The following is a 20,886-nucleotide window of genomic DNA, read 5'->3' on the forward strand; positions in this document are numbered from 1 at the left end:
AGTACACGTTGTAATTCAATCACTCGGAACTCGCTGAGGTGGTCAATTGTATAAGTTATTTGGTAACACTCCCGAGAAATACGCTAACGTTGCCGAATGGAGGGAAAAATACGCGTCCGTCAGCTGTGAAAGCTTATTGCCAAGTGAGTATTATTGCACAGAGTTTTCAAAAGCAGGAAAGAGATATAGACAGAACCGGCAAAATATACAGAGAACCTATCAATTACTCACGTTTATTTACAAAGTGTTTAGCCGTTAGTGATACAATTAAACTGTGGATGAATGAAATTATCAGTTAGTCACTTCCCCAAAGATTATTTCCGAGCACATCGTAAGTCAGTATGATAATACACATTCCGCTACATACATATGTATTTCGTTTGCAGTTGTAAATCCAAATGTCTAAAGCAAAAACTAATAGGCATGACACACCACACACCCACTCGTTGATCTACTATTGTATATCCAAACTCAATTAGCTATGGATCATTGGGTTCTATTCGCGTTGTATTACAAATCAATTGACTCGTTTCCCCACTATTCCATTGTTGGTTATTCATGACAGATACAACTTGCTTGCAAATGCTATACTCAGAATTCAGAAATCAAAATAATAAAGCATTTGATTTAACTTCTTCTTAACAACTTTTCGCCTTTAAAGAATATTTTGTCACTCAATTTATTTGTCAAAATTAAATATTTAATAACTTAGTCAACAAATGCCATGCATCATGGCAATGGGATGCGGTTAATAAATAGGACACTGCCCATAGAACAGGAACGGGGGAGGGGGCATTAAGAGTACATAGACTAGTGCGTACATAAACCTAGGCTAGAGTTACGGCTAAGGTGGATCGGTTGGATTAGATGGACGATCAGTCCCGCGTATGATCGCGTATCCAGTCCAGATACTCAGTGACACGTGTGTAGACGCCTGTGAAAGGTGTTTAAATTAATTTGTGCAATTTAAAATACGGAGAATATCTTACCAGGATAGCCAGGCTCCCCACACTTGTTGCCGAAGGACACCACTCCCAGTTGAACCCAATGAGAGTCATATCGCATCATCAGCGGACCACCAGAGTCGCCCTAATTTAATAGGGTATGTTAGAGAACCCATTCAATGTGTACATTTTTATACCAACTCACCTGACAAGCATCCACTCCACCATCGGAGTATCCTGCGCAGATGAAGTTCTCGTTGATCGGCTGGAAGTAGCTGCGATCGCAGTCCTCGTTCCGCCAAATGGGAAGCTCCGCCTGCCGCTGACTGGTGGACTCTTTGCCGCCGTAGTAGGTGGTGCCCCATCCCACGACGGTGGCTCTTCGTCCGGGAAGACGCTCCTTGGGCGGCATGCGAACACCCTTTGGCAGGCAGACGGGGATCACGTACTTCGACTTCCTCACGGGCTTATCCAGAACCAAGATGGCAATGTCGTTGTAAAAACCAATGCGGGAGAAGCTGCATTTGGAGGGTCATTTAATTTAGTAAGTAATACCTTTTGAAAGCCAGAAAAACCTACCGCTCGTGGGTGCGCACTTCCTTGACGGCAAAGGTCACGGGATCGGAGGGCTCGGCATCCGTGGAGAGATCGATGTCACCCAACCGGACTGTAAACTGACGGGCAGCAAATCTGAATGGAAAACCAGGAATTAAAACCCATCGTGTGATGGTCTAGCAACCTCTTACGGTTTCTGCCGCGAGTCGCGGGTGCAATGCGCCGCCGTTAGAATGTATTTGGATCCAATTAGAGAACCACCGCACCAGAACTCCGTGCGCTTGGGTCCGTGCAGGAAAATAGCCGCCATCCAAGGCCACTGGCCATTCGGCGCCTCCACTCCGCCCACAATTCTGCCCGTGGAGTACTCCTGCTGGCCACACTCATCGGGATCCACGATATTGTTGCCCATCTCGTCCAAACCTTCGGGCTCCAGCGGCACCTCCGTTGTGGTGGTCGTCGTTGTGGTTGGTGGTTTCTTTTGGGGAATGAGCACCAGGCCCGAAGTGGGTCGCGTGGTGGGGCGGACAGTACTCTTCTTGGTGGGTTGCGTGGCCTTGGTGGTGCTGGTGGTGGTTGTGGGTCGCGTGGTCAGCCGCAGAGGCTTCTGGGTGGTCAGGACAGTGGACGATGCGGCAATGGGACAACACACGCCCGGCACATAGAGACTCTTGAAGCAGAGCGACTCCCTCAAGCTGCTGAGATTGAGCAGCAGGGCGGGACAGCTGCTGAGATCCTCGCAACGTCCGCGCCTGCCATTCGGCGTCTTGCAATGGTTCTCCACATCCTTGCCCGTTCCTGCCTCTTCGCTAGCATCTGCGAACTGATCCGAAGGACTCAGGGTGATGGGTGCTTCTGTAGTCGAGGTGCTTGTCGTGGTCCGCGGGGTGGTGGGTATCTTGATCTTCTGCTGCGATTGCTGAGCTCCCTGAACTGCAGGGATTGGGACTACCTCTTCACTGGGCTTCTTAACCTTCAGTTTATTCTTGTTCTTCTTCTTTTTCTTCTTCAGCTTGAGCTCCTTGTTCTCCACAAACATGGGCGATGTGTCATCTATGCCGATCCTCTTCGTGGCCACTTGGATAACACTTAGATTAGCAGGCTTTCCAGCTGGCAGTAGACTATTGGCAGAGAGTGTAATGGGTAGAGTGTCCATCAGTTTGTCTGAGACTCCTGGAAGGGGTTCTGATTTTCCCAGAGGTGAGGAAGTAGATGATGGAGCCTTTTCAGTGGTGCTGGAAACACCCAAGGCTGGGCTGGAGGACTGACTGATGTCCTGACTCTTGTCCTCAACCCCTTCCGTTTTGGCCTGATCCTGTCCACCGCGGGTTATGTCCACCAGCATGTGGCCCACATGATTCAGAGCTCCCAGGGTCTCAGAGATCCGATTGAAGGTGGATTGTGAGAGCAAACGGGGAACGGATTCGTTGCTGCCCTCCGACTGCTCCTCATCGCTATCGTAGTACTCGCTGGAGCCCTCCACATCGTCTTCATCCTCGTCGATTGAACTGGATTGACTGCTGCTACTACCACTGCTGGCCGAGCTCTGACTTAGTCCCAAGTCCTCGTCCAGCTGGCGACCCAGTCTTCGGTCGTGCAGATGCGGCTGAAAGAAAGACGCTGCCTTAAGGGTTAAAGTTATGAATGTCCGTGTACAGCGAACCGCATCTTGATCACACTTACCGTCGTTGGTCAAATGAAGAGGCTGCTCCTCATCGAGGGCGTCATTCGGTTGCCCTCGAACAGGCAGAAATGATCCTAAAGAGAGCACTAGAAAGGTAAAAAACAAATTAATATATAATCCTTGCAATTAATTTAATCAGCATAGATAAAGTAACAAAAATAAATAAAAATCATCGGCTAGCTACTAATTATCAAACTTATAATAGTCATTATATTTATAGCTATCGGTAAAAAAAAACTGAAAATTTACTGCAATATAGTTATTCAGGCAAAATTAACGAATTACGTTTATGAAAATCCATTATGAATAATTTCTTAATGAACTGGACGATAAACTATAACAAATAAATACCAATAATTATTTTACAGTCTTTTCAATTAAGCACAAAATTATTATATATTTTTAAAGCAATAAAAGCAAATGCTACTGTAAAGCATTTAGATAAGTTATTAATTTTTGTACAAGAAAAAATTCACTCTTTCCCATTTGTATGCCCCATAATTAAAAAAATGTAATGTAAATGTTTTTGTAGTAAATTTCATAAATATTGTGAATTCAAAAAAAAAAACAGTGCAACTCTTAAACATAACACTTCAAAATGGCAACCAGTGTTATTTATTCACTTTGAACGAGAAAAGTAAATAGATAAAACTTTTATTATCCTATTGCCATTGTCTGATGCACTTGCAATTTGTCCGCTTGACAGTTATGAAACGCACTGCTTACACAGTTTTGTAAGCAGGAAGTTTTGGAGATTCGCGAGCTCTTAACTGACCTAACTCACTTCAAACGAAACAATGGCCCTATGCAAAGTCTCTCGTTGTCGTCGCCGGTTGAATAATGTCACAAATTGGCATTACGCATCTGCGGACCACCCCCACCTCCCTTGGGCCTCAAATGAGAAAGTATGTCGTTGTTCAACTGAAGCGCTTAATGTTTATTTAGTTGTGTGCTTATTTTGCTTGGCTGCCGTGACATAATCTCAGTTCGTTTGGGTTGGATTGCTTGGGTTTTTTAGGTGGGTTTTTCTCTTTCTGCTTAATGACTCGACATTTTTTGGTGGAGAAGATCTCCCCGAAGAGGAACTTCCTCCGGGATGATTCTTTATGTAAGTTAACGCGCCTCAAGGTCGCTAAAGATTTCACCTCGCAGCGAAGGAAAACAAAATTGATTATCTTGCAGTGATTTGGGTTAAGCTGCTACAGTTTCGGTTTTATTTCGCCTTTTTCTGCTTTATTTTGATTTTCTTGTTTTGCTTTTATGCCAGATTCGAAGGCGGCTCATTAACATTTTTCGAGGTGTGCACTGCAACTTTGCCACTTTCACTTGGAATAAAATTGCCCATACCAAATGGCAATGCTTTATTTTGTTGGTGCGCGCCCCAACACAATGAAATATTGGCCAATTATAGGGCTTATATAGAAATGATTTCTTGGGAAAAGTGAATGCCCCGGAGGCCCTAGACAGACTAAGTACATTCGCTATGGATATGTGCTCTCTTTTCGGTACATTGTTGTTCGGACTTTTGTGCATTTTGACCCAAAAAAGTGTCACACATTGTGTTGAAAGAAAAAAGTGAAAATTATTTGAAATATCAGTAAATCAAAAGTATTTCTCAAGAACTTTAGTAAATATATGATATGTGACATATCTTAAGCCACTGAGCAACCGACAAGCGATTGGCTTAAAGTTTCAAGAGATTTTATAGCCATCTTAAATACAATAAATTCAAAATAAATTGTATCTATATTTTTATCCTAAACGTAAACTTAAGTTTTAATCCAATTAAGGAGTTTCGTAAGCTGCAGCCAGCCGATTTTACTGTAATTGCATGGTGAACGAAAGTGAAATTTCATAAGAAAGCAGTTGAGATGTCAACGGTGCTGCTGGAAAACTACCAAGTAATCCCCACAGAGAGGCAGAGGGGAACCAAAGAAAAGCACAGCTGCTGCACATACTTCCGAAGCGGCAAAAATAACAACATATTGAACACTTCATGGTCAGGCAATTGGCAAAACAGCCTGTAGTTTTGGCACCGGCAACGGCCAAAGCGACTTTAAAGCCAACAAGCATCGGCGTTGACAAGTTTTTTTTGTTGTTGCATAATAGATGGTCAAGCCTGGCGTTGCGGTAATACCAAGAAACACGTACACAAGTGTACTTCGGGCCAGGTGAGATCTGCGATTGGCCTTGGTGTTCGTATCTATGTGATTTGCATGCCAGCTGGTTTCATCGGCTCTGACGTCACCGAGCGGAAGTTTTATTGGCACTGGCGGGCAAAGAAAGTTGCAAGCCACCTCACGTTGCACGAATCATGGCGGTGGCCACGAATAAAAGCCATGTTTACCCCGATCATCAGCTGCATCCAGACTTTCGATAGATGCGTAAGTTCGTTGCTTAAGTCTTTTGTTTTCCTTTGTTATTTTTTTGCGCAGCCCATTAGCACAAATTAACCATAAGCCGACCATAAACTGTTACCAAATTTCAAATACATTTTTGAGATGCCCAAATCTAGGTTAATTTTGGGGCCAATCTTCCCAGCATTTGCTGTTCGTGTTATTTTTTATACCAACCTAGGCAGAGCAGAAACACCTTCGCTTGCATCGTGCCGAGCATCAACTTAAAATGCAGTTTCCGTTTTTAGTTCACAAAGCTGTCGAACATTTGCCGAATAATGTGGTAGTTTCGTTCACTTTTTTGTTTACTATTATTTAACACACTCGACGAAAGGCGACCGCGCTGCTTGTGATGACGAACCCAACGAAAACGACTATGAACGAAAATGAAAGTGTTAAAAAGTGTTAAGCTGCGGCGACGTTTTATTTTATTTTCGGTTTCGTTATCTTGGCTTAGCTGAAACCGAATTTAGCCTTGGCGTAAACTTTTATGAGCTGCCAATTGGTTTAATTGAATTTTGTAATATTTATTTTTATTAACGCCCCGCTTGGATTGCGAAACGACCGAGAAAAGTGCACGAATTTCACTTTTTTTTCCCTGTCTGCACGACTTTAACAAGGTGTTTTTGGCAGTTCACACACCGAAGTGCAATTGTATCGAGATCATAAGATCGGTTTATTTTTTGGGGCCTCTTAAAGGGTTTTTCGAAGTTGGAACGGAGTGTGCGGCCTGCTTCCGTGTGCCGTTGCTGCCCGAGTTCGACTGAAATTAAAACTGAAACTGCAAAAGCCGAAGACAACATCACACCAGCAGCAACAACATTACATTTTGTGGCGTCGTTGTCAGGCAGCTTTGGCCTTTATTGTTGTTATTGTCGATGGAGCATTTCGTTTCATTTTCGTTTCGGCTTTTAAAGGGGTGGTGCGGGGGGATGGGGATTGGGTTTGGGGGAACTTAAGAGCCGCGACGGTAGCCGTGAGGTTGTCAGCTGTATTTTTACTTTCTTCAGACTTTAGGCATTGTCTGTGCAAGAGCTGAGACTTTGAGCTCTGAGAGAGCGATTTTCCTAATTAAAAAAGAGGTAATAGGTTTATCTATTAAAAACTAAATTAATACTTGTATTTGACCAACTTAGCCATCTTGGGTTCCTTGAAAATTCAGCTCATTCAACCAATTTGCATTGAGCACGCCCACATAGTGCTCAACCTTAGGTATTTCCCAGTCCAAAAAAAAAACACAATATTTGCGCAACCTTTGCTTATTTTTCCGCTCTCGAAGCCTCTGCCAGTGCAATCCACTCCATCGAGTACTGGGCCCGTGTTCAATGTGGTTTTCGGATGGGTGAATCATAGTGTGGTTTCCCCAAAACGAAGCGAACTCTTTGGCCTGGCCTACTTCAAATGCAAATGGTTAAGCCGCAAACATACAAAGAAACATATGATTGATCGTCGCACCATAAAGAGGAGAAACCCAAACAAAAATTAAGAAAAAATTTAAGTGGAATTGAGGTGGTGGTAAATAATTACAAGGCTTTAGGATTAAATTATAACTTCCATCTCTGATCTCTCGGATCCGCCATCTCTTCCACAATTTCCATCTGCCTATCTTTGGCTGAATAGGTGAATTTGGTTTTCGTTTCTTAACCCTTTTTTACTCTTTGCTCGAGCGTAGCTAACGACCGTGAAAAGACAAAAGCGTAGAGCGTGTGACCAACATAATTAATTGGGTATTCATAAGTCTGTTCCTCTTCACCCTGCCGTTGTTTTACAACAACTGCGAAAGGTAGAAAATCGAGCAAGTTCCATTGTTCCACACCTTTAAAAGAAAAAGCAGCGAAAAATAAACTTAAACTGCTACTGCATAAAAGAAGACGATGAAAAGGTGTTAGAAAATGAATAGTTTGGCCAAACGGCTGAGAAATTATTATGCGAGAATATAAACTAGCCAGTTACCTTCCCCAACTACCAGTTGAACCTTAAACAGTACTCCTTTGCGCAGCTTGCGTTTAGCTTATGCAGCATAAAAGCTTTTTTCCTACAAAGGGTTTCGGTACAAATTATTATATTCAAAGTTTACAGATAAAAGAAAAAGCTTTCTTTCTGCATTTGTTTATTTCAAAAAGAAAGTATAAAGCAACATTTTCAAAAATATTTTTTTGATAAAAATACTGAAATAACAAAATGTATTCAACCCACAATGTTAAATGGATTCTCTATTTATTTACAATTAAAAGCATTTGTTTGAGACATTAAATTACAATTCACTTAATCTACATCAGCTACTACGTCACTTGATTAACTTTAAGCATTTTAGGAATTGAATTGGTAATTTGCAATTTATCCTGCCATCCTCTCCATCCATTTTTTTGTTTGTTTCGTGGTTCAACAATCATCTATGTTTAAAATTCATTGACTTAAAGCTTGTGCGTGAAAGCTTAATATTAATTTTGCGATATACGTTTCAATATATGTATGCGAACAATCAACGTTTAGCACTCGGCTGGAGCGCCAGTGCCAGAGTTAGCTAGCGAAGTGTATGTACAGGGCAGAGGTGGTCTCGTAGGTCTTGCAGGTCTTACAGATACTCATAGAACACGCACCAGTAGATGCCGTTCAGGCTGGCGAAGAGGGCGGGGAACAGGACGCGCGAGGAGCGGTCGATGTAGATGGCCCGCTTGAGCCGCTCCTGGGCGGGGGTCAGCTTGGGCTTGGGAAGTTCCGGTTCCGGTGCCGCCGGCGGCGGAGGCGGTGGCGGCGGCGCAATCGTGGGTGTCAGAATGATGCGCGACTCCTGTCGCGGAATCCACGGACCGTCGGCGTCCAGCGGCGGTCGCACCACACGACGCGTGGTCGTAACAATCTAATAAAATAATACGAGGTACAATTATTAATGATTTTAAAAATGCAAATAGAAAAACTATCTTAATGACATGATTCATAAACTTTTACACTTATTTAGTATTTTAAGAAAAAACTATAGAACAAAAAATTAATTCAGCCGAATTTCAACTGCATAAGTCATGCCGCTTTTTTTGATAAAAACATTTATTAAAATTCTGTGTTTCTTAAAAAGACAAACAAAACTCTTTTCGGTTGGAGTGCACATATGCTGTAGATAAAAATTTCAACCAAAATAATAATAATATTTTCTATCCCAGTGTTGCATGGAATATCCGACACTTATTTCTACACCCAGAGAAAATCATGGTGAGTCCTAATATTTTCCCTTTCAATTAAATAAATGTCTTAAACTTTAATTTCTTTTTTAAGTATGGAAAAAATGTAGTTTTAAATAAAAAAATAAATTAAATCTTAATTTTTCCTACTGGATAAACCAATTAAATATGTTAATAATTACATTATCATGTTTTAAGTTTATTTTAAATATCGTTTCACTTAAATATTTAAATGTTCAATATTACTATGGGGTTTTTTCTGGGTGTAATCTTACAAAACAATGAAATATTTCTAAGTTACTTTAGCTTACCCTCCTGTTTTTGGTCATCTCGTCGAAGATCTTCTCAATCTTCTCGATTTTCTCATTAGCCAGTGGCAGCATGGTTGCTTGCTGTTTGCTGGCCGTTGAATTGCTGCCTCCTGGAGGAGCTCCCTCACCCTCCTTTTTTGTCCCATCACCGGCCACCGGCTTGGGCGGATAGGCCATCGGCTTGGGAATGGGCGTGTCGCTCAGGACGATATTGATCAGACAGTACTCCATGAGGGCCATGAACACGAACACCGTGCAGACGGACATGAAGGCGTCCACGGCCTTTAAATAGGAAACCGGTGGCAAGGACGACTGCGATTTGGCGTGCTGTGTGGATAGGGTGAGCAGGGAGGTTACGCCCAAGGTCACGCGGGCAGGAGCCGCCTCCGGTTTGATCCAGAAGGATACCCACGACATAATTACGATCATGCAGGTGGGTATGTAGGTATTGAAGACATAGTAGACCAAGCGACGTTTCAGGGTGAAGACCACCTCCAGACAGGTGAAGTTGCCCGTGGAATACACCTGTGTGCAGTCCGCCGTTTCATTCCGGATGAGAGCCACCTGCGGCAGCTCGATGTTTTCGTCCACAACCAAGGGCGTGGTGGGATCCCACTGGAAGATCAAGTCGTCCGTGGTGTGGGAGACTAAATAAAATGTTATAAATTTTATCAAATTAGTATTGATACTGGTGGTAAACGATGCATCGGCAGCATAGCAGACAACTGACCCACCGTTTACAACCATCTTGAGAAATCTTACGGCTCTCCATTTGCAGTTTGCACTCCTGGGTGTCGTGCGGATAGATGGCAAAGTTCATGATGCAGGACAATTTTAGCGTCAGCTTGACCATATAGAGTATCGTCTTGTCCTTGTACAGCCACATGTAGTGATTTGGAATGGTCATCGTCTGGAACGTTACCGATTTGGCGTTTTTAAAGAACGAATCGGGCCGCCACATGTTCTTTAGCCAGTCCACCTCCAGCAATCGATATTCCTGCGTCATATTCTCCGGCAATCGCAGACGGTGATCCTTCCAAGTCTGAGCAAAGAACACATCAGCCACATATGTCATGGAGTTCTCGTCAATAGAGTCCAGACCCATCACAGTCACATGAAAGTAGACTATCGTGGGCTGGCCCTCCTTTTTAGGCGGTCTCATCTTATCGTAGCGCTTGATGTCCTCGGGAAGAATGTCGGTTATGGCCAGACTTTGTCTTTATTTAACGCAAACATTAAGTTTCAATAATGGCAGGGTTGGCTAAAGTCGCGCTCCTATACTCACTGAAACTCCCCTTTGGCGTAGTGCTTCAAGCAGATGGTGCAGATCACCAGAATAATTATTTGGACCACCATTACTATCTGATCTATTCCTGTTATGAAGGCACCAATTTATAATATTCATTAAAAAATACTTAATAGGTGTAATTCATTCATTATTTGTACCCTTATCAACTTTATAACTAATGAATTATTTAAAGAAATTTAATAAAATAAATTCAGAAGTTCTGAATTCTGAATCAGAACATCTCTATTAAATCTTTAAGAAAAATAACTGATTTAGAAGAAAATCTTTATAGAAAACAATCACTGCTTTTAAATAAAATTCTCCGAGTCCTTCCTGAACCCTATTTTCGATGGGAATTAGTATTATTCTCAGGGTTCTTCCTGCCGAGTGTGTGACGAAAAGTCGTCGCCGATGCAAACAACTTGAAACGATTTCCCGGCCTTTTCCGTGACCTTGCCACCAGGTGCGGAGGATCAAAGGCTTTCGAAGGGTCTGCCCTGGCATTGACAATGCATTGGCATCGAGAGCGATTGACACGAAAATAGAAACAATTATGCCGCTTAACCAAGTAAATAAAATGGGGGCGAATTGAGGCCCAGACAAAGGAACAGTTGCCTTCGACAACGGATAGCCTCGGCATTGGGAGGCATTGCGTCCGAATGCAGGATGGCAACCCTGGCCGCAGGGCACAGACAGCAATACCTGTCGTCCTCCCAGTCGCTCGCTGCACAATACCGTCTTAATTCACAATTAAAGCCACTCGAAGGGGCACAATGTGGGAGGTGGACGTGGGCGTTCCGTGCCTTAAGTGGCCCATGCGCCTTTTTATGCGCTCGCGAGGGTGCCACGCCCCCTGCTCATGCACATGACGAACACGGAGAACAAAACGGGCAATGAAGGAATCCTGCCAGTGCTGCAGAGCCCCCATTAGACAAGGACAATTGCCACTGCTCTCGGCACAAGTCTGAGGGTTTCCTTCTTCTGGGGAAATTGGGACAACTTAAAGAATCAGCGATTTCGAATAATGAATTCGCTAATAGGATTTAATCAATTTTGTCCTTTTAAACTGTATTTGAGAATAAAAAATATGCAACAACAAATTTACTAAGTGACTCTTTTATAGTTGCGAAAGTTGCGAAAAACTTTAAGATTTAAATCAACTACAATTTATATAATAGCATTAAATATATGAAGGAAATCAAATCAAGGAAAGTTAAAATATAATACTTTTAATCTCATTATTGTATATTAATTACAAAAAAAAACTAAATTTCAGATTTTTTCAGTTTATAAACTACTCTTAGCTTAGCATAGAACTAGGAAACGGGCTGAAAAAAGTTGAACTAGATTGAATCTATATCTAATCATAAATTACTTCAGTCAATAACTAAATTTGAATTACAAATTTACTTGACTAGGAATAATGTATTGTTTACATTTCCAAATATTAGATTTTAGTTTCTTTCAATTTTTTTTTTATCCCAGAAGATGTGTCAAACCTTTCAATAGGTTTAAATATATAAAATTTTGTTTTAGTTGTGAGTAAAATGTTGTTTAGACATGACATGAAAAAGCTTATGGCATTATTTAGTTCTGCTTTTCTCTTTAATCAACCTATAGATGTTTTGAAAAAATTAGCCATAGAAATAGGCTCAACTAATTTTGCAGCTTGAAACAAATGGAAAACCAAACAATTTTATGTTACATCTCTTAAATGGTTGGGGAAAGCTCTCAATTCGTCAGTTTCAACTTAACATTTTTTAATTTAAAAATTATAAACAGAATAACAAATTATTACACACTTAACGGATGAATTTGAAAATGCCTCTTCCCTCGCAGTCAACTATAGTTCTTTTTGTGTTTGAAGCGAAAGGTTTCTGTTTGATTTCTGGAATCTTCACAGAGATTACATAACCATCAGCTTGACGCCCTTGATGACATGTTTAGAAAACACCACTTTTTGTAAACTTCCCAAAATATTTTAAAATGTTTATAAATGTGTCAAAACTGTATTTTATGTTTCAAGAAATATTCTGTACACTTTAGCATTTAATAGATGATTGAATTATTTTTCAAAGATTTAGTTCTTTCCGTTTTGAACGTCTTAGCCGTTCGAACTTTCGCTGACAACTGACAGTTGGAGGCGAACAGATTTGAATTTAAAACGTTGCCAGGCACGAACAGAAAGTTCACCAACGAAGGATGCAGGATGCTTGACGCGATGTTGGTATGAGTGTCCGTGCATGTGGGTGAGTCCTCTTCCGACGAGGGGGAAAAACAAAAGTGAAAGCCGCCGGAAATGTAGACTTTAATATTGGGAGAACAAGGAACTATCTGCGAAAAACCGTAAATGTTAGCCTGATTGCAAATGCGTCTATATATAGGACGGGCAAATATCCTTCCCCAACCAGGGCTACATCACCATGGGCCTGTGTGTTTGTCACTTAACATAATTTCCTCGAGTGCTTTGGCATTGCTTCTATGTGCCACATAATCTGCTCGGCTCTGTCGTCATCGACATTGTTGTCATCTTACCCTTCTTGCCCAGAACCTAATGATGCACTGCAGGATGTGGAGGGCAGGACCTTCAATTGTCATCATGGCAGGATGCTACATATGTGTATCGATTCGACGTGTTTAATTCGAGGGTAAAAATTCTTGAATATGTTGCAGTAGTTTCCTGATTTTATTTGTCTACACTTGGATTCTTTAGTTCTGAGCACTTTTCAATCAATTTGCTTGTTAGTCCTTCCTTAACAAGTTCTCCGCAAGTTGCCAAGTGGCCCCACAAGTGGCATTTGTCGCATCAAAAGTTGGGGCCAGTGGCATCCACGAGGGGATGCAACACTTGGGGACCCTGGCTAATGAATGCAGCCCCACGGTAATCCGATGATCCCCCTGCTGACGTCACACGGAGTGCACTAGTTGAACAAATAAAAATTGGGAAATAAAAGCCAGAGGAAAACTGCTGGGAAAATCAAATTTAATGAAATGACAAAAAGGCTTTGGGTAGTGGAAATTTCGTATTGAAAAAATAGGCAGGGAAATCGAAAATACAAAAGATTTATGGAGGAACCAATAATGAGAACTTTGCTGCAAATGTATAAGTCCTTTAAAGAACAAAATTATAAACACAAGTAAATCAAACTTGTTTGTAAAAACAAATTTATAATAATATTATTATTACATTCAACAGCTTTTAAATTAAATTAATTTCAAATTTTGTATATACGTGTAGAAAAAAGAAAGAAAACTTTGTACTTTTTTTTATCAAAAATCTCCATAACTAAAAAAACTCATCTTTTGAAAGAGTCTGGAAAAAAATTACTAAATTGTTTAAAAATACAAAAAAAAACTAATTTTCGATTATTTAGTTACCTTATTAAGTAATTGTGTTGAAAGAGCCGAAAAATTTATGTATAAGGTAGAGAACCATAAATTTTACAATTTTGTTTTCTCATTACCTTTTTTATGGGAAATAGAAAAGCATTTTTATAACACTAATTTAAATTTTGAAAAAAAAATTTATAAAGTTGATTTATTTTTAGCAGATTTTTAATTTTATACGTCTGAATTGGTAGGCATAAAAATAATAAGTTATAAACAAATAGCTTTCTTCATTGAATTCCTGGCGACCTTGAGGCGCTTGTCACACATACGGGGCCACCATTACACATGTGGTTTTGTGGGTGACCCCCACCCAGACTACTCAACGCCTTGCCGCAACACTCTCGAGCGGATTTAACACATCCTTTCTGGCCTCCGACCGAAGAAGAAGACTCGTCGTTATTAAATTATCTCAGATGCGATAATAGCATACTTAAGTTACCACCACACCTCGTGCTCGTCTTCTGCCTCTCTCTCTCTATTGATGGGGCAGCTATAAAAAGCCGCTGATGTTTCTATAGTTTATTCGAATGCAGTCGAGCTTGGAACCGCACTGAGTGCTCCTGTTCCCCGCCAGAACCCTCATCCCAGCCCCTCTAAGTGGTGCTCTTAAGTTTCTGCTGAGGGCAGCACCAGGGCGGTGGCTATGGCAGATTCGCAAAAGGTTTTGGCGCACTTGCGATTTGAATACTTCGGTTGGGGGGAAAAACTAGGCAACTTTTCACTTGTGTGTTTGGCTTTTGACAAGCGCCTCTACGTCATAGAAAATTTTGTAAAATAAATTATGAGATAAATAGATATAGAAACGGAATCTTGTTTAGTCGAATGCATTTCGCAAGGCAAGGAAAAAGCTGTGACGTCAAAAGAGCCAAGGTGAAAAAGTAATTAAGCCTAAGTCCAGGAATTACCTTGATTTGAAGATGAGTGTCAGTTGGATTGTATTGGCCAAAACCAATCGCAATGTTGGCCTACAAACGGAACTCGGAGATGATTTTATTGTCGTTATAGAGGTAATTTAACTGATTTGGCATTATTAGTTGTAGTGGTATCACAGTGGTGGTAACACAGTACGTATTTAAAAACTACGTGATTATAAAACTAAAGAAGTGATCACTATATCCAAAAAACTAAAATAGATATCATATTCATTAATTTTTAAAGAATTTTATCCATTAATATTTACGCATCCTTGGGTAAACTTATTTGTTTAAAAATTAATACCAGATTTTTTGTATGGTCTTCAAATTGTAGTGTTTGTCGTTCATTAATTTTGAAATTAAAGGCCTCATTAAAAAAGTGTTGCACTTATAGATCTACCACCACAAAATTAGCGATAATCGAACGCTGATATATATGCCTGAATTATCATTTCCAATTCACTTCCTGCCAATGAAAGGCAGACAAATTCCCATTAAATATTAATCGCTGGCTTTGGCGAGCGGGGAAACCACACACAGTGGCACATAAGATTTGACCCACATTGGCAGTATGCGGAAGTTTGGTGAATGGAACTCCTGCTGCGCCACCCACCACCCACAACCCACCACCCACCATCCACATATTTCAACTCCACCCACTTCATTCATGAAAAGCCTCAAAGCGAGGACATTGAACCGCTGGGGAGGAGCTAATCAGGGAGTTTCGGAATGAGGGTGGATGCGTGGGTGGCTTTGGGGTGGTGGGTGGCTATGGGGTGGTGGGTCCATTCAGCAACAGATGCCGCAGGAGAGAGCCAAAGATAGAGAGAGAGTGAGAGAGCCAGGTGGGCTGCCACATTGTTGACAAACAAACCTGTAGCCGCTGGCCAACACGTGGCCTTTGCCCCAGTGGGTGGTGGTTCGAGTGGTGGCAGTGGCGAGCCACCAGGGCGCATGCTCCGCAATCGCAGACAGCTGAGCGCGAAGCCGTGACGTCGCTATTGATTTTTACACAATCGCCGGACGCGCATCGCTGCAATTGGAGTTGCACGGAAGAACAGGAGCCACAGAATGCGCTAAAGGATCCGCAGCGCATCCTTCGAGCGGCTAAAACAGAGGCTTTCTTGCAGGCGCAGCTTGGTGGTGCATCCGCATCAGCGGAATCGAACCGAAAGATGATCAAACTGCGACCATATGTGCCCTCCAAGCGGATTGCCATACGGGACTCCTCCATCGATGAGGATGCCAGCGACGATGTCGAGGACGAGGTGTTCATCAAAGATGCCAGGTCAGCGAAGGTAAGTGTCCGTACATCGAAAATCAAAACGAGATGTTCGATCTGAAAGTGAAATAAAATAATACGTTAGAGGGGATAGGCAAAAAGTGGATGGACTTCGTCCCAACTTAGATGTGTACAGATAAAGAAATGTTGTGTTCAATTATACCTATGAAGTTTTTTTCAATTCAAATTGCTTTTTTTCGGTTAAAAGGAATTCTGGTTTTAAATTCTGCTGAAAGCTGGCTTAAATATTGGCTGCCATATGCCAACTTCGGTCTTGGTATCTTTTAATCTTAATTCCTGAGAAAAGTTTGTTTGGCCCAACTGATTAAATAACTAATTTCATTTAATACATTTAGTTTAGCTTATGAATTTGTTCAATTTATGTTTATAAAAAACTTAACAGTAGCTGTCTTAAAAATCGCACACAATATAGTTGTATTTATTTTTAGTCTCAATCAATTATACAAATAATATTGTTGATGCATCAAAAACAAAAGGCCTTTTTTAGTCTGTATAAAAGCAAAAGAATATTTATGTAAATAGCAAACCTGTTAGAATTTATAAGTTCCCTGAAAGGGAGTGTAGTTGATCCTATGTCTCCTGCAATGGACTAACCCTACTCCACTTTTCCCCCACAGCGCAGCGAGGAGCAGGGCCTGAAGCGACCCCTGATGGCGCCGCGTCGCAAGCACAGTCCTGGGTCCGGTGCCGGATCGGGATCGGGATCGGGATCGGCTCCCATTATGAAGCAGCACAGGAGGAGGCGCTGCTGCCGCTGCTGCGAGCCGTTCTGCTACGCCCTGGCCGCCCTGACGGTCCTCTGCGCCCTGCTCAGCCTGGCGGCCCTCATGCTGACGCTCTTCCCGCTGCCCCTGCAGCGCATCCGCCACTGGTGGCGCCCCGATCCCGCCCAGCTGGTGGGCCTCTCCGCCGGCGGCTCCTCGCGCATCGCCTACGGCAGCTCCCTGGGCAGCGAGTTCGTGCCCTGCACCCAGATCAGCGTCCAGAAGCGCTGGAGCCGCAGCTTGGCCCGGATGAACAGCGAGAGTCCCGTTCGAACGGCCGATCTCAATGGCGACGGCATCCGGGATGTGGTCTTCGGATATGGCGTCGACGACAACATCCACTACGAGGGCATTCCCCTGCCGCGCTGCCAGTCCGCCCAACAGGGCGAGGAGGTGCCCTGCGAGGGCGGAGTGGTGGCCCTCAACGGCATTGACGGATCCATCCTGTGGCAGTCGTGGAGCGTGGCCAATGTCTTCTCGCTGCACTGCAGCGCGGATGTGGACGGAGATGGAGGAACAGACTGTGTGGCCGCTGGCAGACTGGGGGTAAGTTGGATCTCTAGAATTACATACCCTGTTACTCAAAACAAGCAATTAAAAACAGATGGCGCCAGCAATTCTTATTGAAATTCGTATCTAGTCGAAAGCGCCATCTGTTGTGAAAAGGTCACGAAAGCTTATCAGACTACTTGCACTGACGTCACTAGTTGTATTTGATTAAGTCAAATAAGTGTAATCAAGCTCGTTTGTTTTCAAAAATTATAAAACAATCCAAAACGTAGGTGGCACAATTATAATCCCTAATTGTTCTTCCAACTTACAGATGATCTACGCCATAAATGGCCGCACTGGCTCCGTGATCTGGCGCTTCCGGGAACTAGAAGTGGAGACCAACTCACCCATCGTGATGGACCTTTACACGATCAATGTGCTTCGCGATCTGGACGGAGATTCGGTGCCGGAGATAATAGCCGCCCATCTGGAGGAGCGCGAGGAGTCCAAGGCGGGGCACATAAAGCTGATCTCGGGGAAGACGGGCAAGGTGATCCGGAGTATTCCGACGCCGTACCGCGAGGAGATGTTCGTGCCGATCCAGCTGCTCACGCAGGCGGATGGAACGGAGCTCCTGCTCATCGTCACCGGGGGTCAGAACACACCGGGTGGCGTTTACTCACTGCGACTGCACTCCCTGATGGCGCACACCAGCGAGAAGCACTTCACGCCGCTCCACCGACAGCAGGGATCGGGGATCATGGTGCCAGCCGTACTCACCGACCTCAATGGCGATGGCATCTCGGATGTGGTGGTGGCCGCCTTCAACCGGAGCGTTCTCGCCTTCGACGGAGCCAACTACTCGATGGTGTGGAACTACACCTTCCCGGCCAGCGAGTGCGTCAGTGCCATTGTGCCCGGACTCTTCGACCACGACAATGTCACGGACTTCATGGTGAAGTACAACACGGGACCGGGTTTCCCGGTGTACTACTACTCGCAGACCACCATACTGAGTGGCAGAACCGGACAGCCGCTGCTGAACGCCATGATGACGGATGCGGGTGGGGCGAATAGCCTGCTCGGCGGCGTCTCCATCTCGCAGAGCTTCGGCGGCGACTTCTTCCTGCACTGGCAGCTGCAGTGCCGCAACCGTCCGGATGCCCGGGATGCCTACGAATTCGTGCCCGACAGCGACATCATACTCCAGGCCAGGGCGGATACTTGTCGTCTGCGCTACAACGAGTCCACGGTGCTCAAGCTCTACGGGATTGCCAGGCACATAGAGCCGCCGGGAGCGGTGCTATTCAGCACCGATGATTTGGAGGTCCAGCTGAATCGCACACAACGACCGGCGGCCGCCGGAAAGAAATCCCCCCTGAAGCATCCCAAGCTGCTGAAGAAACTGCTGGCCGGGAATCGTGAGCAACTGCTGCGCCAGGTGGCCGCCGTTGCGGGGATGGGTACTGGGATTGGTACCGCTACCGGTAGCGGCACGGAGCAGCCGGGCAGGCGACCAAAACCCCACCACCGACACAATCCGCTGATGGAGCAGCAGCTGAAGGAGCTGCTGCCCCAGGGAGCAGATAACGAACTGCCCGGCTTCGGAATGGGTGGTGGTTACCCCAAGGAAGCCTTCAAGGAGTTTGTAAGTGGCTTACTTTTTATACAAAAAACCAAAACCAAAAGTAAACTATATAGAAGGAAAAATTGGCTAACCCTAACAGGGAAGTCATTGTTAAAATATTATAAACTAAATTTGGACATCAAAATGTCAATTTATAATAAACTGAATTTAAGTCATTCACTTTGACTTGAGATTTAGAATTCCTAGTTCTACAATCTTTAAATATTTTCTTAAACAATTTTAACGTGTATAATTCTTTGTTTTCTATTTTGAAAAAAATCTATTTATTTATTTTCTGCCTAAATATGTTTTTTTTAAGGCTTTTTTTCAATACTATGTTATCCACTAAAGACTCGCTTCTCTCCGCAGAAGGACTACGATAACCTGCCGCTGTCGCCGGAGAATGCGAATCCACTGCGTCTGCCGGAGGAGTACGAGTTGGTGTACAACGACGAAGTGCCTCCGCTTCTGGAGCAGAGTGACCGGCCCATCCACCTGCGGTCCAAGTACCCCAGTGCCGGCAGTCGGGATGTGCGCAGCGGGTTCCTCGAGGCCGCCACCACCACCAGGACCACCACCACCCAAAGGACGCCCAGCACCACCGGACAACCGATGTCCGCGCAGTCACCGCTGAGCCTGTGGGATCTGGAGCTGGACAACGAGGCGCGGGAACAAGCTGCCGATGCCCAGGCCCAGGATGCCAACAAAAAGCAGAGGAGGCGTCGCAAAAGACGCGAAAGTGCTTCCGGAACCACGACTGCCGCTGGCGAGGATTCCGCTGGGGCAGATGAATCCGCTGGCGCAGACTGGTACTTGGCTTCCATCTCGTCCACCGGTGTCCTGCTTAAGGCGCTGGGAAACGCCAGCTCCTCGCTGGATTTCGCCTTCGTCCTCAACATCCGCGAATCGGAGGCCTATCCACCACTCTTCTCGCCCCAGGATCTCAGCTGCGTCGAGGAGAAGATCAGCGCCTATAAGAGTGAGTAACTTGAATAATTTAACTATTTAAAGTTATATTAAAATTATATATTATGATAAGATAATCTTGATTCACATCCATAAAAACTAGATTTAAAATGAGAATAAACGAATGAATTTTCATAGGTTAAAGGCAATTTGTTAGAAAAATTAAATTTAAAATAAATATTTATATACTGGTGCTTGATTTATGGCCGATCTTATGTTAGATGGTAATTTTTTTATATTTTAGTTTTATTTTATTACTTTAAAAAATGGTATATAGTTGGCACATCACTTTAAGATACATTTTTATTTGTTTGTTTTTAAATGTAATGTTTTTTAATTAGAAAATCGACTCTTTGATAAACATTTTAATTAAGTAAGAATGGGCAATTTAACAACCACAATTTAAATTTATTTCTCTAATTTGTTTTAACTCACTGTAACAACCAAATGTTTTCCATTTGCAGGCTACACCATCGACAACCTACGCGTGCTGCGCAAACAGTTCCTGAAGCAGTGCCTCAGCGAGCGCCTGGTGGACGCGGAGCCCGCCCTGCCCAAGTTCGAGTCGCAGCTGGTGGTGACCCGCATCGGGATCACGTGCACCTGCCGCTCCCTGCGGCCGGGTGAGGTCTGCTCGGAGCTGGATCCGGTGGACTCGCAGCGCTGGACGGAGTTCATGGGGAACTCGGGGCATGGCTTCTATGCCAACCACTAATCGCTAATCGCTAATCGCCGCTGGCGGCGGAGGAAGTGGCAGTGCAGGATTGGGTCCTTTTGGCCACCGTCGCTGGAACTTTCCGCCCCGGCCTATCTCTTTCTCTCGATGTCTCTGTCAACAGTCACTATTGTAATTTATCGTCATTTGCGTGTTGTGGGGTTTCTTGTAATCGTAACAGTATTTACCTGCGTGTATTTGTGTATATTTTACGAGTTCTTTTGACAAATAAAACTAATCCAATTTAAAACGTTGCTGGGTTTTAATTCTAAAGAATTAGTGGCGAGAAATCGCATCGTTAAAAGGCTTTAAATCAAATTTATAGTTCGTTGGAAAACTTTAAAGTTGTGTTAAATTCTGA

General features: G+C 43.6%; 3 protein-coding genes across 7 annotated transcripts; 1 reads left to right on the plus strand and 2 right to left on the minus strand.

Moving 5' to 3' along the window:
- Window positions 1–21: 21 nt before the first annotated feature.
- On the plus strand, window positions 22–20,525 carry LOC128253326 (uncharacterized). Of its 3 annotated transcripts, none has more exons than XM_052981755.1 (6): window positions 22–143; window positions 15,789–15,956; window positions 16,579–17,271; window positions 17,549–18,865; window positions 19,214–19,823; window positions 20,275–20,525. In XM_052981755.1, the coding sequence occupies exons 2-6, from the start codon at window positions 15,834–15,836 to the stop codon at window positions 20,523–20,525; spliced, it is 2,994 nt and encodes a 997-aa protein (XP_052837715.1). In that variant the 5' UTR covers window positions 22–143; window positions 15,789–15,833. The 3 variants fall into 3 exon arrangements, with proteins under 3 accessions (XP_052837715.1, XP_052837790.1, XP_052837643.1); XM_052981830.1 differs by lacking the exon at window positions 22–143 and adding an exon at window positions 200–331; XM_052981683.1 differs by lacking the exon at window positions 22–143 and adding an exon at window positions 14,312–14,751.
- Window positions 662–6,342, minus strand: LOC128253475 (plasminogen). Its single transcript, XM_052981933.1, has 7 exons — window positions 5,757–6,342; window positions 3,183–3,269; window positions 1,691–3,119; window positions 1,524–1,634; window positions 1,150–1,462; window positions 990–1,089; window positions 662–934 (listed from the first exon to the last, which is right to left on the minus strand). Exons 1-7 carry the CDS (start codon window positions 5,797–5,799, stop codon window positions 876–878), a joined length of 2,142 nt encoding a protein of 713 aa, XP_052837893.1. The 5' UTR covers window positions 5,800–6,342; the 3' UTR covers window positions 662–875.
- On the minus strand, window positions 7,795–12,486 carry LOC128253549 (glycine receptor subunit alpha-4). Of its 3 annotated transcripts, none has more exons than XM_052982149.1 (5): window positions 12,153–12,486; window positions 10,352–10,439; window positions 9,829–10,283; window positions 9,067–9,713; window positions 7,795–8,439 (listed from the first exon to the last, which is right to left on the minus strand). In XM_052982149.1, exons 2-5 carry the CDS (start codon window positions 10,420–10,422, stop codon window positions 8,155–8,157), a joined length of 1,458 nt encoding a protein of 485 aa, XP_052838109.1. In that variant the 5' UTR covers window positions 10,423–10,439; window positions 12,153–12,486; the 3' UTR covers window positions 7,795–8,154. The 3 variants fall into 3 exon arrangements, with proteins under 3 accessions (XP_052838109.1, XP_052838197.1, XP_052838016.1); XM_052982237.1 differs by having other exon boundaries at window positions 12,394–12,463; XM_052982056.1 differs by having other exon boundaries at window positions 7,796–8,439; window positions 12,157–12,486.
- Window positions 20,526–20,886: the final 361 nt, after the last annotated feature.

Source organism: Drosophila gunungcola, chromosome 3R, assembly GCF_025200985.1.
Source record: "Drosophila gunungcola strain Sukarami chromosome 3R, Dgunungcola_SK_2, whole genome shotgun sequence".
In the NCBI taxonomy this organism is placed as follows: domain Eukaryota; kingdom Metazoa; phylum Arthropoda; class Insecta; order Diptera; family Drosophilidae; genus Drosophila; species Drosophila gunungcola.

What these genes read in the sequence shown, in the direction of transcription:
- LOC128253475 (XM_052981933.1), bottom strand. Translation starts at nt 5,799, where the DNA reads ATGCTCGGCACGATGCAAGCGAAGGTGTTTCTGCTCTGCCTAG. An exon ending in GAAGTGCGCACCCACGAGCG is followed by an intron (nt 1,463 to 1,523) that starts GTAGGTTTTTCT and finishes CTCCAAATGCAG; the next exon opens with CTTCTCCCGCATTGGTTTTT. An exon ending in GTGGAGTGGATGCTTGTCAG is followed by an intron (nt 1,090 to 1,149) that starts GTGAGTTGGTAT and finishes CTATTAAATTAG; the next exon opens with GGCGACTCTGGTGGTCCGCT.
- LOC128253549 (XM_052982149.1), bottom strand. Translation starts at nt 10,422, where the DNA reads ATGGTGGTCCAAATAATTATTCTGGTGATCTGCACCATCTGCTTGAAG. An exon ending in CAAACTGCAAATGGAGAGCC is followed by an intron (nt 9,714 to 9,828) that starts GTAAGATTTCTC and finishes CATTTTATTTAG; the next exon opens with TCTCCCACACCACGGACGAC. An exon ending in AGATGACCAAAAACAGGAGG is followed by an intron (nt 8,440 to 9,066) that starts GTAAGCTAAAGT and finishes TTATTTTATTAG; the next exon opens with ATTGTTACGACCACGCGTCG.
- LOC128253326 (XM_052981683.1), top strand. Translation starts at nt 14,662, where the DNA reads ATGAGTGTCAGTTGGATTGTATTGGCCAAAACCAATCGCAATGTTGGC. An exon ending in AAGATGCCAGGTCAGCGAAG is followed by an intron (nt 15,957 to 16,578) that starts GTAAGTGTCCGT and finishes TTTCCCCCACAG; the next exon opens with CGCAGCGAGGAGCAGGGCCT. An exon ending in AGGAAGCCTTCAAGGAGTTT is followed by an intron (nt 18,866 to 19,213) that starts GTAAGTGGCTTA and finishes TTCTCTCCGCAG; the next exon opens with AAGGACTACGATAACCTGCC.